This window comes from Haliaeetus leucocephalus, unplaced genomic scaffold (genome assembly GCF_000737465.1).
Source record: "Haliaeetus leucocephalus isolate CR32 unplaced genomic scaffold, Haliaeetus_leucocephalus-4.0 Scaffold21, whole genome shotgun sequence".
Classification (NCBI taxonomy): Eukaryota; Metazoa; Chordata; class Aves; order Accipitriformes; family Accipitridae; genus Haliaeetus; species Haliaeetus leucocephalus.
In genome coordinates, this window is record NW_010972457.1 from 2,846,665 (window position 1) to 2,865,668 (window position 19,004).

The following is a 19,004-nucleotide window of genomic DNA, read 5'->3' on the forward strand; positions in this document are numbered from 1 at the left end:
CACATCATAGTTCTTGCTCATCTTAAAACCCCACACCATACATTTCATCTCCAAACTGGGGAGTGAGCAAACCTGTCAAATATCCTCCTAGACTAAGAATTATGTAAAGATATAAGGAGATAAAGCCAAAGTACTAGCTCACACATTTTAACTACTGTGACCACTACCTGTCAGGATATAACTATAAAGTGCTTATTACATCATTAAGTCAAGAAAAGGTCACTTACTATTCATGCAGTATTGACAAATCATTCCCAACCTATTTCCACACTTAAGGCAAAAGCAAAGTTTATAACTTAAACTTCTTCGATTTCTACTACTAAGCACTCTGTCAACATATATCCACTTCATAGACTCACGCAAAAAACAACATTCCATCAGAATTTTTTTTTTTTTTTAATTTAGCCAGTGACGGACATAGATGTTTTAAACTCCCTATCTGTAGGCCATACTAAAAGTAAACAAAGCACATTATTCCTGAAGCCAACAACTACACCTAAGAGAAAAGTCAGAGTTCAAACATATTTTAAGTGTAGCAAACTAGAGCAGGATCTGAGAAGGGTGAACCGTAGTTATTATTATGAAGAATAATACGAGTTTGAAAGAAACTCCTACTTAAACATGTTAGAGTGCTCTCCAAGCAATTCCATGGAATTCAACAGGTTAAATATTGCAGGCAATTATAGGCAATTAAACTTTCAAACAATTTAGAAAGCAACAGGAAATCAAAGTAGGAGTGAAGTTCCAACAGAAATTTTACGTTATCCTGGAGCTTCACAGAAAATATACTACAATAACATAGCTCTGGAGGGACAAAATACATACTGCTTAAGTAAAAAAAAAAAAATTATATATATGCAGCTAATTTAAAATGTAATTTCAACATACTCCAGTTCAAAGGAAAGGTTTTCCCAGGTGTTTTGATTTATTTCAATCTTATCAGAATTGCACTTCAGACAGTTATCTACCAAACTGATCTCCAGTTTCAAACACTAAGAATGCAAAACACAGTTCAATGAAGCAAGCAGCAAAATGTCCATAGCACAAGTAATCCATTTGTAATTACTCCAAGTACTCTACCCAATGACATATACCAACCATGAAAGTTGTCAATATACGTTTTCAGCACCCAAAGTGAGATCCTCAGAGACGGAGGAAAAAATCCCACTTTGGAAGGAAAGAAGCTACACTATGCATAAGAAAAACCCAGATATATCAAGTGTAACGGAGAATCCAAGTGATCTAGACAACAGATTTGATAATTTAACCTTCTGTTTTGTTAGAAGGAAACTTACAGACAAGATAATATCTAAAATTCGAGCACCAAAGGACTGAGTTTAAGGAGTCTGGATTCCACAGCCGGTGACCTCCCACACCTTCCAGGCCTTTCATTCAATTTCTCCAGAGTTAATCCTACTGACCACTAGCTAAACAGCTCACTGTGTTGACATCGAGTGCCTTGCAATGCAGGAGAATGCAGAAGCCCTAAACTTTATCCCCAAGATCTTACAGAAAAGAACTAATGTCTTCATATATCACAACCAAAGAAGGAAACAGCAATTGAGGACAACATAGATGAATCACAATTTTGCTTTTACAGGTTGGAAGAACTTAATTTCTTTCAAAACTGGACTCTTCCACATGCCTGGTAAATGCCCTTAGGCTTCTGGACTACTAGCTACTTTGGGAGGATATGTTGACATTTTTTCCTCTGACAGATTATTCTACTTAATAATAATAACAACAACAACAACAACAACAAATAGTAAGATAATAATAACAATTACCTGAAACATTAATTGAAACTTAAGCCCCTTCTATCCCAGGAGAGCACTCTGATAGCATGGCCTCTAGCTACTGTGGGATCTACCTTTCCCTCTCTCTAGCTTTGACCACAGTTTCCATCCTGCAAAACTAAGTCATTGTAGATGAAAATATACATTGCGGGGGGGGGGGAATAACAAGAGTTTTTGAAGAGGAAATAGTTTGTAATACAAAATCACTTCACTGAAAATATCCTGAAGTGGTACTGTACATAAAGCTCAATAGACGTCTCCCAACTACTTTCCATCCAATAGCATCTTAAAGAAGAATAAGATAAGAATCTTCCATTTTGTATACCGGTTACAAGGGTCGTGCAATATTTGTTACAAAACTGCACTAGGAATGTTCCTGCTACTGCCTGCATAACAATTAATAGAATGCTTGGCAATCCCATGTTTTCAAATGTTAAGATTTACACAGTTTTATTAATATGTCTAGCTCCACTTGGTATGAAGCAGACCTGAGACAGCTTCAGAATCTAAATAATCCACAGCAGAGTAAGATGATCTTGGATACTTTTACTTCCTTCCACAGCCACCTCATCTCTACAGAAAGCTAGGCTAGCAGATATTCTTCCAATCTTCAAATTGTTCAAAAGAGCGTATGCAAAAAAAGTACACTATAAAGTCTCTGCCACAGCTGCAGGTGAAGTATATGTCTGTGCATCTCAATACAGTGCTTTCATACTAAACTAGAAGCATTGAATACTTTATAACACTGCAAAGAAAGTTAGCAATACAAAGCAAACACCTATGGGCACGATTCATGCAACATCTTTCCCTGAACTTCACAATTTAGACTTTGGGAAGCCCTTTTTTCTATTTTTATTTGTTAAGATCTAAATCATTTTCATTTGCCTAATAACGTTATGTTTCTAACCATCTATCATGAAAGCAATCTATTACTGAAGTGGGTTTTCTTACTCAAATACAGCTACATTCATCTTTGGTAAAAACAAAGATTCTATTGGCAGAAGTTCACACTGCATAAAAAGAAAAAATTCCAATTCCTGATATCTTCTAAATGGCTTTTAAAAGGAAATTAGAACATGCATTAAAACTGACAGAAAGTCATTTAGCAGCTTATGAAATCCCTACAAAATCTACCCTCTGTACCAAAACATACACATATTCTAGATCACAGATCTAAAGGATTATTAGAACCTCTTCAAACTTATTTTCAGCTGTTAGAACACATAGTGATTAGATGGAAAAATATTAACTTGATTAAAATGTCATCATGTAACGCTTGGGGCATGTAATAAGTATTCAAACAGCATTTATTCTCTTCACATCTAAACCAGGATATTGTTAGAGTTTTCGTGCTTCTTTTCAGTTCAGCTGCCATGGTATCACAGTGACATAGCTCTTTAGATAACCTATACCAAATTCAATTAAAACATCATAGCGATCACTATAGTTATCCATCACATCAAATTGCACTTAAAAGTAAATTAGAAACCACTGCAGATCACAGAGCATCAGTATAATGTGTTCTCTCTGCAAGTAACAAACACTGAAAACCAGCAATCTTCTACATCAACTAAAATCTCCAAGTAATTCAAAGGCTTACCACATTTTAGAATACGCTGCAGAAATCCACTCCTGAGGTAATGAATTTGGATCGTTGATACAAAGCTTTTTTCTGAGCACAGGATACCCAGGAAAGCCTGAAGATCCTATTGCATTTTTACAAACATTTAAGTACTGGGGTGGAGGAGGGGGGGTGTCTGTGTACAAAAAATCTGCTGAAAAATCAAAATCTTCACTACTATCCTATTACTCTTCCTTAGGGGAAATGCACTATCACATTGTTTGTATGGGTGCACAACTGCATGGCACATGTTGATATTGTTTAAATAATTAAGATTCCTTATCAGTTAAGAGGTATGATGCAACTAAGATACTGCCCATGCAAAAGATGAATATTGACTTCTTTACAAGCAACAGAATCTGTTAGCAAAGTGATTTAGTAGCATATGAAAGAAAGATCATGCTAAAGAAAAACCTTTTGCAAACATTTCAGCATATAACCAGTGATAATTGGTTTGGTGAGTTGAGTTAGACAAATAAAAAAAAAAAAAAAAGAGCTGAAGACCTATAAGTTTGCCTACACAGGCAGTAAGATCACCTTTCACAGTGTAATCTTTTCTGCTTTAATATTACTAATCAGCCTCTGCTGTATATTTAAGATGCACATGCAGTGCCTTGAATCATGTTTTCTCTCCAAAATGTAACTCCAAAAACTAACAGTACAGCGCATCACATATTCAACTGTAATAATATTTCATTGGGCCTATGAGCAGATGCTATCACTGCACACTAAAAAAATCTGGAGTATCAGAGTTTATGCTTCCCTCTTCCATCTCTCCATGAAAGATATACTTTATCAAGGTCCAATATAAATCTAATAGCTACAGCTATGTAGTTATATTGCAATATATCATATTAATATTTCTAGAAGATAAAATACCTAGAGATTAAATGTATTAAAACATTGGTCTTGGTTTTATATACGCCATCAGCTATCAAGAATGTGCCCTTAACCCCTTTGAAACAACAGGGAGCAGAGGAAGGAGGACCAAGAAGCTTTTATACCTTGAACCAGCAAGCAGGGTGTATGTGTGGGTAGTGGTGGTGGAGGAGTCATAGAAGTTGCTGCAGTATTGATTAAGGTTTCATTGCAAACTTTTAAAAAGGTTGGGTGGCATTCCACCAATTTTAGAAAATTATACAAGAAGAGCTGAACAGTATTTGAGTCAGTTAATGTAAGTTTATTTTATGGTCTAGAAAATTTAGATTCAGTAGAAAAAAAGCTCTTAAGTCAACGATGGATCTGACAAGAACCACCTAATTAGTTCTCTTCACATATTCCAGTGACAATTCAGTTGATTTACTACAGAAAGAAGCATTTTTCAAGTGCTGCAAATTCTGTAAATTCAAAGGCATCAAGAAAAATTATGGAGCCTATTTCACCTATTTTTGTACCTTTTCACCTTGGAGCTAAAATAATAGGACAAATGTATGTGAGCAACGGGTAAGTGTTTTTGATATCTTGAGAGTAGGGAAGATCACAGTTTTTCTTACTTAGTCACATATTTCAAGAAAACATCTGACAAATGGAAGAAAGCACAGTAGCATATTTGCTTTGTGGATAAACATGCACTCAATTCATACATGCTTCTTTGCATTTTAGGCATAGAGTGAGAGTCCTTTTAGACGAATATTCTTTATTCAGGGGTGATATCCCAGTTTCCCCATGCAGGAGCCTTGCCTCAGAATAGCATACAAGCACCTTCAACATCCTGACGTCACTCATTTAAAAGGGATAACAGACACAGGACTTCTCTTTTTTGGCTGGTTTAATTACCCTGACAGGATGCCAGGCCAGACTAGATGGTGCTTCTAGGTTCACTGTACTGTATGCATTTCTGATAAATGGGAAAAGAATAGATGACCTGGCAGAAGGCTCAGACAATAACATGTGATTTACAGGACATGAATGCAGCTACTATAAGATTTATCTGACAGCCCTCTCCGATAGTGGACTGTTGAGTATCCGATGGAATGATTTCTAGTCTGGAAAGTCTGCTACTGAGTAGCCATACACATTATTTATTTATTAGATGTTTTGGGTTGAAACCATTTTTAAATGATGCACTTCACAATGCTCAGCCATAAATTTAGTTTTAAACCCTAGAAGGGAGGTAGTGTTATTGGAATGTGTGTCAGACTGAATTAGGATGAGCAACACAACGCTTTTATAAAGTGGCCTTGAATGCAACGTCGATTCTTTCAAAAATGATATTAATGTCAAATAAGCAGGAACACTTCACAGTAATATTAAATGAAGGTTTTCTTTATGTTTTGATAGATTTATATAAATGTAAGTATACAGAGACACGTCTCAAAATGTAGCATGTCTATCAAAAAACACAATTGTGTTTGTCTTAGAAAAAGCCTTTTGTCTGTATCTCAAACCACCTGTTTCTCTTGTTACTTTGTGTTAAACATGAAACAATATATCAACATATAAACACAAAACTAAAACACAAAAGCAATGGTCTTTTTCCATATGCCTAAATATATGAACTTTAAACAAGAGAAGAAATTAACTGGGTGTCATAAATAGTCTCACAGAATAGTATCTTTTCATTTTTTTAATGACTTTTTTTAAAATCACTGGGAAAGACCTTTATTATCACAATTTTATGAAAAAATTACTTGTGAGATATTATTATTCCATTCTGCACTTCTGAGAAAGCAAAAACATATTCCAGCCACAAGTCTAAATAAACATTGGAAAAATTTCAGATATTTCAGAAAAATAAGTGCATATATCACATATACAATGTCTAAAACAAATTTTCAGAAAGAGGTTGGCATAAAAAACGCCAAAGATATTAATCAGAGCAATCTTTCAATTTCATAAAATGATGGCTGACAAATTTGTGAAGTTTTAAATCAAATTTGCAGATACTTACTTTGTAACTATGCCACATTATTTATGTGATTAAAAACTAGTTTTTGACCTGATCTTTTGATCTTTGGCACTTCATCCTCTCCATCTCCTCTTAAAAATTAATTAAAATTTTAGCAAAAGGATATCACTTCACTTCCCACCCTATCTTGGGCCAAAGAAAAAAAAAAAGGAAAAAAAAAAAGAAAAAAAAAAAAGAAAAAAAAAAATCAATCAAGCTCAACCCCATCTCCTCCCAGTATCTGTAAAATGTCGGCTTGAAATTCAATTTCATATCTCTCAAGCTTTCATGTAGCAAAAGACAGTTCACTTCTTAACAAAATAAATCACTTCTGTGATTGCCATGCTGACCTCTTTGAATTAGGAAAATTCAAAGTGAAAAATGTAATTATCACCCCAGAACAATCTGTATACATCTGGAGCTAATTTTAGATTCATTTCTCACATCATTTTTCATATTCTGCCAAAAATTACAGCTGCCACGTAACTTTAAAAAGACTTTGAGGTCTTTGTGACTTTATTGGTTTATTTCTACTATTTCACAAAGAACAGCCTCAGTCTCTGCAACTAGCACTGCTAAGCAATCACGATATCCTCAATTTGATTAGATTAGCATTAAGTGGCATTGTGACACATATGACAAATAGATGCATTAGAGCACGTCATTTATTCCTTATCCTTTCCACTTCCCAAAACCAAACAAGTGACATACAGTACAGAGCACAACATGATTTTAAAAAGGATTAGATTACCCTACCAAAAAAGAAGAAAAGGTCAACCACTAATTATTGATACAAGCAGCATGGATACCAAACACTAATTTTTAAAATGGTAATACTAAGCTGTCAGGCACATATTTAATACTCAGATTAGTTCTATTCTAACACATTAACAAATGAACAGTAAAAATTGTATATGGATTTCTTGGTAGCAAGGATTCTTTTCTAATTTAAATCAGCAGCAAATTCTTATTCTAGAAGTCATGAACAATGTCCACTTCCAGTATTGCCATATGCAAAATAACCATCTCTGAATTCCAAAAGTTCCATAAGGAATATTACATTTCTTTCAGGGTAAAAATATATTATATTTCCTGAGGAAGACGGAAAACTAGATGAGCAAAGTTCTAGATACATTCATTAATAATAAGCTCACTAGAAAACATAACTACTCTTCACTAGTTCATTGTAAAATCTATTAGGTGTAATCTCCAGAAGTAATTGTTCTTATTGCACTTTATTGACAATGCAGACTATCGATCTTTCACACCTTCTATGATTCTTTCATTTGTATTCATGAAATGTCTATCAGCACACTCTAAATAAATTTGGCAATATAGGCACTAAAACGAATAAATCGATGTGAAGAAACATTAATTTTGCATTATCCTTATTCGTCAGGCAAGCAAACCATAAGGGTTGTAAATGAAGGTCAAAGGTTTTGAAATGGGTCAGAACCCTTGACCTCTAGACCAATACCATTCCCATTAAAAAAGGCTATTTTAAAGTTTTAAGTAGGGGAATTTACTACCAGAAAGGTATCATTTTTAAGGCACCAAAAGAAAGGCTCAATAAAAACAGTCTTCCATTTAATTGCAAAAAAGAAAGCAAGAAACCCCAAAAGAAAATCCAATTAATACAGCATATACAATATTCAAAAAGTTCCTTAGGCTCTGAGTCTTTTCTAACCACAGGAACAGGCAGTTCTCAGGTTCTTAAATATCTAAAACTTTGCCTTTAGAAATGTAGAACGCCCCAAACTGCTGACAACCAGGGTTGCTTTCTTAATTTTTTTTCAAATTCTTAGTACTTGTCAAATCAATTAAGAATGACAGGGTTTTAAAAGTATTTATCACTCATTTCATAACCTCTACACAAAAGGAAAAATTCTATTCATCCCTGAGGATTCAGCATGCCAAGATGCAGAAATCAATCTGTTTCTATAACCTTTAATATTTTATTGATCCTATTTTAACTTACAAAAATGACAGCATAGAATTACTTAGGCACACCAGCATCAAGGTTATGTAAATGCTCAATAGTAAGGTAACATAAAACCCTTAGTATCTTCTCTGTCCAACTGAATAGACACAAATACTATGATTTTTTTTTTTAATCAAAATGCCTTGCACATAATCTTTTTACCTATTACACATAACCTTAAATTTAAAGTAAAATTTAGCTGTAATCTCCTTTGTGCTCAAAGACAGAAATTTCAGACAACATTGTTACTTAAACCTCACCTGAGAGCAAAGAAGCATCACCAGCTCCACAACTGAACTGCTAGATTTCATGCACACAAGACCTACAAAAGGAAAAAAAGGTATACATAAATGCATACTTATATGGCATCAGCTGTTAACACAAACTATTTTGAAGTGCAACAGATTAGAAGCATTTTGACAATCAAAAGAAAGCTGAAATTCTCATACTAATTCCAGTTCAATTTTGTACTTTATCAGCACAAAATAAAAGTATGTTTGTGAGAGGGAGATCATAAATTCCATGCCTCGCATCCAAAGATGCAGCTAATAGTAATACATTACTCCCATTATTCACAGTTTCATAAATGTTTGTATGTCAAAACAATCAGAAGTGCGGTTAACATATGTTATATTAATCCACTGTATCTACATTTTGCTATTTCTTGAAGGATTGGGTCATTATATATGCAGAGAAGGGAAATGGCTTTATGACCTTTGCTTTCTCCATTGCGCGTTCTCCTTTCAGCCCCCAGCTATCAATCAAGTTTCCATTTTGTTTCATGGCAGCAGACATCCCAAACACTCTTATTAGTACTTTGACCCTTAACCCCACACTAAACCCTAGCAGAAGTGCAAGCAGTAACCTATTATATATTCTCAATTGTTTATAAACTAATTTGACTATTATTATTATTTGTATTCGCATTTTGGTTTGGGTTTGTCTATAACTAGTTTTTAGGCCCCAAAATTGGTTTAATGTGTTTATTTTTGTCTAGACAGTTCATACATTCCCAATAATTTTCCTGCTTTTTTTGGTCATCCAATCTATGAAATACTCATATCTGTGTATATAATGTATACTGCAGTCAAAATACTTTGAAATCAGATTATCTTTTCTTTATCTTCAGACAAGAAAAAAAAAAATGTAACTAAATAGGATATTTACTTCCCTGGCAAATAAAGCTTTGAGAAAAATATCTTTCCTGTTATTCTGACTAAATGAATGAAATAAGTTTGTTCACAAGGCAGCTTCTACTGAAAATGTTTATCAGCTAAAGCAATGCCCACACATATAATCAAAAGTAGAATCCCATCTTTTTCAGTGTTACAGAAGACAATTCATACACTTCTTCCTGCCACTTCTTCCTACCCCAAAAGGTAGGCAAGCTAAATTCCTAAACTAAATAACTTTAATGTCAGTGAAGTTTAATGAAGTCTCAGTTTTGATATCAGCAGTCTTCAGTAAAACACTTGTCACTGTTTGATACTCTATTTGTGTTTCTGACAATGTTAATCATATTCAGCACTACATACAGGATGCCTGTCCTAATCCACAAAACAAGTAGTTTCAAAAATGTTTTAAAAAAAGAACTTTAATTCCCCAGGAAGCAATTAGATCTATTAGTGCAAATACAGCTCAAGTCCAAGCGATCAGCTCAAGTTAAGCAACCATGAGCTTCTAACATAGGAGTGCTCATTACTAGAAGCTGCAACAAGCTCAGGCCCTAATTCAATTTACTGCTTTAACTGGACAAAACCTGCAATTTTCATTCTAAAAATCAGTGGACAAAGCCATTTATATGATCTAATCAAATTATGAGAAAATTGAAAAACTGGTGCTCACTACTAAATTCACAGTGTTCCAATAGACATGATTTTTTTAAATTGAGGACATTAATGTCAGCGTTACAGAACTGAGCCTCATTTTTAAGCAGAGAGAAACCCACCAGTAGAAAGAAAACTCAATCATCTCAAGCTCAACCATTTTAAGCCAACAGCAGGAAGAGCCATGATTGTTGTTGTGCACCTGAATCTTCATCTTCTCAGAAGCAGCAGAGAATTCTTCTCAATACTAACAATGTATTCCTTTTACCTGTATGACTGCCTTCCAATTAGAAACCAAAAGACAGAAGCAGATTCACATGCAAGAGAGATACACCATAACATGCTCTGCATATAGTTCCCAAGAAGCCTTCTGTTACAATATCACAGTAAAAATGCAAGGTCTTTGTACTTAACTTTCTATAGTATACGCTATACTTTACTTTGTATTGAAGTGTTGACCCTGACACCAAGTTTTCTTTTTAAGGCTCACAAAACACATTTCATACACCAGCTTCTATGGGACAATTCCCTGTAAGAGTTGGAAAACTAACGAAGAGACAACAGCAGTTGGCCCCACATAACAAGATATAGGTAACTATGAGATGAGATGGAGGCAAAGAGGTAGCAGAGATGGCAAAGATGAGGAGGCAATGACAATGACCTCAGAGGACTAAAGACAGAAGGAACAGGAGGCAGTGAAATCCAGTGGACAGCACTGTGTGGGAAGGCAGGAAGAAAGCTTCTAAGGCAGAGCCAGCAGAAAAAAATATAGAAATTTTGAGTCTCCAAGGTAAAACAAAGCACACATTAAAATAACCCTTTTTTTTAAATGGAAACTTACTTGTACCTTCTATCAGCAATTCCTGCCCATGGCTGCCCAAAAGAGTCCGAGAAAGAAAGGGAGCAAAATCCACAAAAATCTCTCTCAGAAGTGGGGCAGCTTTTTCCAAAGCATGTTCAAGCCTGTCTGTAATACTAGTAGAGAGATACATGTAATTAACAAAAAAAGAAGGAAGTTGCTGAAATCTTGTAGAAAGAAGTATAGTTTTTGGCAATGTTTAAGTGATATAGATATATAAGAAGGAATCAATAATCTGACACATATTTTGCCAAACCTTCATTAGGTATTGAACATCAGCAAAACTACATTCTTAAGTGATTTGGAATCAGAATACCAACTGTAATATCAAAGCTGTGAGCCGCAGCACAGCTGTTCAGATGTTCAACTGAAGAAGTTACCTCATATTTGAAGCAGAATCCTCAGGCACTGAAGAAACTGTAGGGACAGATGGCAATCTTGAATTAGATGATCCCCTTCCTACAAGAGAAAGTAATAAATAAATGAATTATATAAGGAAACATGCTAGAGGTTAGACAACTGGACCAGAAACTAAACCCTCAAGTTCAAACTCTGAGAAACCATGGTTTTCAAGTGTGTGTGAGGACTAGGTAAACCCTTTCACCTCTTTGTAACTCAAACTTTTTTTTGCCATAAGACTCCTATTTACTTATATTCATATTTACCAGGTATGCCATGGTAAGCTTTTTAAATTTTGCTTTAGCACAAATAGAAAGTAGTACAAGGAAGCCGTGCAGTTTGCTTCATGAAGGAAGTCAGACTAGACTGCAGTGATCCCTTCTGGCCTTGTATGCCATGATTCTCTTTGAACTAATTTAAGAACACTTACAACCTTAAGCAGTGAATACAAATAATGTCTTACACCCTTAATACTCCTGTAGTGTATTAATATATACTAATATATAGCCAAATGGTAACATTTTAAAGTATTTTAATCGCTTTTAGTTACTGGAAGTGATCCTCCAATTTCAAATGACTTACACAGAAAACCTTAATTTTTTGTCTAAATTTAAAACATATTTGTGTCAAAATGAAGCAGAATACAAAATGAGTGGGTATTTTCAACAGCCTGACTTAAATTTTTGCAACTCTAGGACTCTGACAAAGACAGCTATGATAAAATTCTCCATTGCACTGCCAGCATCATTAGCATGATGGCAGTGGTATAACCTCATTTATGAGTTATTAACTTTGCCACATCAATTATTCAAAGGTTGATAGGGAAGACTGGGTCATTTATGCATCCTACACTTTAAAAAAAAAATGCAATTGTGTTATGTCAAATTGACACTACATGGCTCTCATCAGCAGAGTAGGAATCTGTAAATACTAAATTCTGCTGTTCAGTATATAAAGAGAAATACAACCTCCATGCTGCAGTATGGATCGGTACTAGCAATGATGAAGAGGGGGTAAGCAAGACAGCCAGAGATTTCACAGATATTTGCTGCCAGGATAGGAATGGTGACTCACAAATCTTGCATTGCATTCCAAACTATAGAGAGGAATGAATCTTAGCAGACAGATTTCTGTGCATTTCCCAGGAGCATGACTGCTTCTAGTCCATCTGCAATCCTATCTCTTTCCAACCTTAGACCCTGTCCTATTCTCTTTCCTCTCACCTCGCCAGTTTCAGATTCTTATGCTGCTGGAAAAGGGGGGAAGGAAAAAAAAAAAAGGAAAAAAGCATGCAAGAAAACAGTTTAATCACTTCAGTTCTCACATCTACCTTAGCAAGACATGACCCTTCTCAGAACTGTAACTATAGAAAAATTCCTGGTCATCCCACCTACACTGGAGTGAGCTCAGTTAAATGCAACCTGTCTGGAAATAAGCTGCTAAGATCTTGAAAGTGTCTACCAAAACGTGTCAACTGCAACTTTTCAAACTCTTTCTACTTGACTGAAGTGGAATAGGTTTGTAAAAAGATGGCAAAGACAGGTCTCTGAGATACCAAGTTTATTTCTCCTGTCAAATTTCAAACTTCTGCTCCAAAACACTGGGATACAGAGGTTTCCCCGAGAAGTGTTGATACTTTGTGCAGTTTTGTTTTGTTTGGTGGTTTGTTTGTTGGGGTTTTTTTCCTATCTGGGGAAGATGTTTTTCTCTAATCTTGTTTCAAAGGCAGCACAGAAACTAATAAATTAAACTAATACATCAAAATGGTGAAAAGTTTTGCTCTGATTTCTTTTTCTTTCTTCATAGGTAGAAGATATCTTTGTGAATGTGATTCGCTTATGCTTTTCATAAATTCAACATGAAGCTCTTATTTTGACTTTGTACAGGATGACGGAGTCAGAAAGAACTTTTGAGTTGGCCATACAAAATGAATGACAAGAAAGTGAGGAACAAAGTGTTAGCTGCAAGCAAGGTGGAATCCAAATCTTCCGGGCATTGGTTCCTAAATAATTTATCTAATAAAGGCAAATCAAAGATATATTTCTGAAAATTTCAATGGCAATGGCAAGATTCTGTAAGTATTTTCATGGATATAATTCCATTTCTTTAAGATCTAGTTTTATATAGTCAAACCACCAAATGGTATATTTCTACCAAAGGAAAAGCAGTCAAATGATGTGCCAAAAATTAGATTAGAGCATCCTGTACATAAAAACAAAACAAAGCCCACAGAAGGCAACAAGCCACATGATTCAGTGGTTCCAAAGACTCCAGTTATTTGTGAGATACTTAATAGCTACAGTCATTCTTTTTTTTTTTTCTTACACACATACATTCATACTTAAGTATGTGCAATATGTTGCCTACTGGATTAAGACTTTAAAGCAATTATTTCATTTTCATGATAACCATTATATTTAAATAATTTCACTAGAATTCCCAGCTTTCTCCCTAAAGCCCAACATTCCTATTCTCATTAAACAAGTCCATCTGACTTGAAAATATTCTTAAGTCCCAGGCCCAGTAATGGACTTAAGCTCATACACCATCCATAAGGGGAAATCAGCACACTGATCTGGGTAGTTCAACAGAAACTGAAATGGCATCCAAAGCCTTCAAAATAAGAAAGTCTTCTCAATATGCAGATTGCACATGCAGAATGCCTTGTTATATAAATGCTTGCATGCTTTTTACTACACACAAAATCTGTGACCAGTAATCCACTAATTATTGGGTATGTTAGAAAGTCAAAAGTATAAACAGCTAAAATCCCGACACATTAAATACATAGCAAAATCAAGGACAACTTCATCAGTAAAAAATAAGACCTTAACAGTGCAGCACAGTAGCATGAGTTTTACAATTAAATGAGATGAAAATAATTCAATGCAATATTTAGGCCACAAGCAAAATAACTGAAGGAAAAAATTAGAAAAAAATTCAAGGGAAATGTCTGCAAGGACAATGAAATGCTGTAATAGCCACCACGAGGCTAATAAAGAGATAGACTCAATCTAGGGTAACTTGAGGGTTTTGTTGTTTGTTTCATTTTGTGGGATGGGTTGGTTTTATTGTTTGGATTTCTGTTTTTACACACAATGGCACTGGTAAAAATGGTTAGAGTGGGAGATAAAGGAAATCACTGACAACACAGATAGGACATGATTTTTTTTCTTTTAGAAATCAAAACAAATTGTGCATAACAGATCAGGTATAAATGTAAAACTCTATTAAGTTTTAAGTTAAAATTCACTTTTAAATATAGACATATCAGAAAAAGGACTGATAATTTGAATTTGACAACAGCATAAGGCAGGCACCTATATAAACTGATATTCTTTTTGAAGATTATGTAAGGATATTTATGGCCTGAATTTCTTCATGCTTATCACCTAAATCCACATTCCAAACTCATTCATATTTCACTAAAAGGGGTGAATCTCAGATTTATCACAGCTGAGAATTTCAGGGTTTTTTTAGATAGGATTAAGAACAGTGATTTTTGCATTCAAATTTTGGTTTGTGGAAGTACTTTTTTTGACTTTAACTCAGAAGTGGCTTTTTATTCTACTATTTTTTCTGCCTTTAGTAAAAAAATCAAAATACTTAAGTAGCATATTTTCATCCACAACACACATGTGGGTAAGTGCAGTAGCTACTTCAAACATGTGGAACTAAACTGACTTATCTCTTCCTTATCCTTTCACTGATAAACTGGCTCCTTCAAACTGACAGTTTTACAGACATTTGCAAGAACATAAAAGAAAATGCAAATAGATCATCTGTCTAGCACCCTTACAGTGAAACCTTATTGCTTATTCAAGGTCCCCAAGGGTCTAAACAAATAATGTCTCTAGCAATAAAATATTGTTAAAGAAACTCCTTGTGCAAGATCCTTATGCTTTTGCATATACACTTACAAAGTACACTTGGCAATACACAAGCAGTGCATGATAAACTTTACTCTGGGAGGATGGAGATGAGGTTAAAAAAAAAAACCCAGAGAGTCAAATTAAATAGCCTACCTCTTAATTTTGTACAAGACTACCATACATATATACACTGATGCCCTTTATGAAAGGAATATATAGTAAAATAATGGGCTCATTCAAAACCACACTACTGGGGCTGAAAGTGTACAATGCAAGACTACAATGAAAGGTTTTACAAGCTAATGTAAGGGATTTGTTACATAAACACACCTACAGGTTAAACCAAAACAGATTTCATGAAACAATGGGGCACTCTCTAAAGAGAAGTTGCTTTAAAACAGTTTTTATACTGAAACATTATTAAACCATTTCCATTGCATATCATTAGCATTTGAGATTTTTCAAAGTGTCATTCTGATTTGGTAAATAGCCTTCAACTACTGTCACTGTAAAGTTGGAATTCTCTGAAAAGTTACTATAATCCAGTGAATTTCTTGAACCACCTCTGCACTTATGGTAACTCACTTCACATTCATTTTTCTTACTTTAGCTTGTCTCCCACTAACTTATTTTATTGCAAGACTTCAAGGTTATTTTCACCTATGTATAAAAATCAATGAATACCATTCTTCTTGGCAAAACAAGCCAACTGTGGGAGAAAATTTACATTTTCCTATATGTAGGATTAGAATTCAGGAATTACAACTCTTTTTTAATCTCTTGTTACTGCTAATTCCCAGGTTTCTTCCAAGCATCCACCTCCTTTTTCACCTCAGCCTTTGATGTGGCCTTGTTTATGACTTCACACTTTGGGGAACAGCCCATGTCTCTGCTCAGGAGAAGCAGAAATCCCGCTGGCAACTCTGTGTGGCTCAGAGGCAAAACAAATGAAACTCAAAGAACCAAGTAAGACGGGGAGGAGGCAGGCAACAGAAACTGAGTGGAACTTAGCATTTTCTACACTCAGAGTGTCAGTAAGGACATGATGCAATTCACTCCTGCTTCCTACAGACTTTTCCTACTCCCTCTTCATAAACACTGCATTTGAACAACCATTTGCAAATTGAATAGTGAAAGCCTCAAAATTACACTCTTTAGAGTGAAGCACTAATAAAACGCATATGAAATCCTTCAAGTACATAAACAAAGAAACTCAGAGCATCAAAGAAAACAGTGGGAGTGCAAACTGCAAAACAGTTCAAAAAAGTTCACATTACTTCAGAACATTACAACTGTAATTGAAACATTTAAAAGGAAAACTAAGTGACAAACAAAAATACAAGCATCCCACTAGCATGTTCACAATAGCTCAGACAACTCTGCCAAGTCCTGCCTATCCAAACATTAGTCCTGCTTTTCCAATAGCCCTTCCTGGACACAGCATGTGTAAAATCTCTGCATCAAATCTCACATTCAGACTATCATCCAATCCAAGTAAGAAACAACTCAAGAAATTCTTCCTCCTTAGGTCATTACTAGTAAATATGCTCTTTGCTCACTACCGCCCTCCATAAAAGACAAATGATTGGCCCTACATGGGCCACAAAGAGGCTTTATTTTCTCCATTAATTTTCAAGATCTTTCAACAATTGGAGAAGCAATTCAAGCAGACCAACAACCCAAATATCAGCCATCACCAACATACTGACAGGCAAGTTTAGACCACAAGGGGCACATTTGTATTCAGGAAAGGCTTTTTGTGCTGTGAAATACTCTGCCGCTTGAATGAGTAAAGATGAAGAAACTTCTGCGAAAAGGCCAGGCTGTCTGAGGCCAAACATGTTTTCACCCTCTTTCAAAGTATCAGAGGAACAGAGTGAGCTTAGATGGTTATCTTTCCAACTTGTCAACACTTTGTATTTGGTAGGCCAGGACATGTCACATCCACTTGATATGAGCTTAGGACAATCTTAGGGGTCAAATATCTGAGATACTCACAGACCTTGAGCTACAGACCTCGATGCAAACTTCAGGAAAAAATATTGGGAAGGAGATTGATGAGTTCTGAGCACTCACAAATGGCAATGGAGGCATCAGGAACCACATAGACTGACTAATATTTCAACACAGATCCTACCTTGACCAAGAAATTTTGACATCACATCTACAGGTGGAGGATACTCACATACTATATAGTTCCCAAATTAAGCTTACATACACATTACAACTAAAACACTATCACTTGCTGGTTAATCCCATTTCAATGTCTGTATCTCCCATTCATCTCTGTTTTGGAGTAAATCAACTCAAGTCTCCACAGTAAAGCATTATACATAATTATATTAAGGTTCTGTTCACTTAATCAGTTTTAAAAACATATCAAACAAATGCATACAAAACTCACTTTAAAAAATTCTTTGACTTTATAAAAAACAGCTGAAATGTATTTTTAAATGTGACAATAATGTTTAATAAATAACCTTCATATAAAATATGAAAAAGCCCCAAAACCAATTTAATTATTTTTTTTCTTAATTACAAAAGTAAACAGACTTACAATCAATGTTAGCTGAAAAAAAATGAGAACAATGTATTGATTCTCTGCTGCACGAAAACAAGAATTAGTGAAAGAACATGTGATTTGAACTCAGGAAAATTATATATAGTTTGGTTTTACAGGAAGCTCGCTTATTGCTACTTGTACCTCAAATGCAAAAGTTAAAGGTCTTATACAGGACTTTATTTCAAGCTTAAATGTGTGCAATTTACATGAGCAACATAAGTGTAAACCACTCCAACTCTGCAAAATTTTTGTTTCCATGCCATTATTTTACTAGGGAAAAAAGAAACAGTCTCACATTTTAATCTGTTTAAGGCATGATTTCATTCATCCCTTCACTTTTTCTTTTAATTAATTAGGCTGCCAGTCTAAACATGTCTACTATTTTTAATCCTGATTAGTTTCTTTTTATGCATATCAGTTCAGATTACATGTCCAATTTTTGCCAAAACTCCCAGACATGCTGGAAGTCACACAGTTACAAACTACATCAGTATTGTTTATTGTCTGGATTTCTTACACATTCTACAGGCACAGAAGCACTTATTTTTTCTTCTATACTTTCTTAAAAGATTGACTAAATCTGAAAATCAACGTTTCTCTGTTTTGTTTCTATTAAAAGCAAGTGAATACTGACTTCAGAAATTGAAATAATTAAGCCCACATCTAACCTGGGTAAACCAATAAGAAATTAACAAATTAGCAATTACTTTAAACAATTTCAGTGCAGGTAAGGTTTTATTATTTTTAAAACACATTTGCTGCTCAGAGCCAATCTTCCCCAAAGAACTGTGACATTTTAAAAGACAGATAATTTTCCTAGTCCAAACATTATTCCTGGACTAGTAGAATGCTACCTCCTGCAATTTCAGTGACAAAATGGATTCTCCCTTCTGCAAAGAATAAGAACATACTAGATTTCAATAGCCTTTCCTTTATCGTGGTTGGAACAAAACCTTTTTGCTTTTCCCATTAAATGCAATGGGCAGTTGAAGATGGCCACATATACCTTCCAGACACACGAGTACTAGAGGATGTGACAATGGATTACTTTTTTTTTTTTCTCCTCAGCCTTTGCGATTTGCATGTAAGTTCATAAAAACAGGAAGTAAGAAACTCAAACATTGAAAAGAAACACCAACAGTCAGGCATAGATTGAGATTTCCTTGATTAAGATGCAAATCAGTTCTAAGTCTTGATGTT

The 19,004-nt window shown here is 34.8% G+C and overlaps 1 protein-coding gene across 1 annotated transcript in view; it reads right to left on the reverse strand.

Moving 5' to 3' along the window:
* LRBA (LPS-responsive vesicle trafficking, beach and anchor containing) overlaps nt 1-19,004 on the reverse strand; it is a 431,397-nt gene that overhangs the window by 301,280 nt on the left and 111,113 nt on the right. Inside the window, exons 32-34 of the mRNA XM_010576372.1 lie at nt 11,351-11,429; nt 10,959-11,086; nt 8,546-8,607 (exon numbers count right to left, since the gene is read on the reverse strand). Of these exons, the coding sequence (XP_010574674.1) occupies nt 8,546-8,607; nt 10,959-11,086; nt 11,351-11,429 (269 nt within the window). The remainder of the gene's footprint in view (nt 1-8,545; nt 8,608-10,958; nt 11,087-11,350; nt 11,430-19,004) is intronic.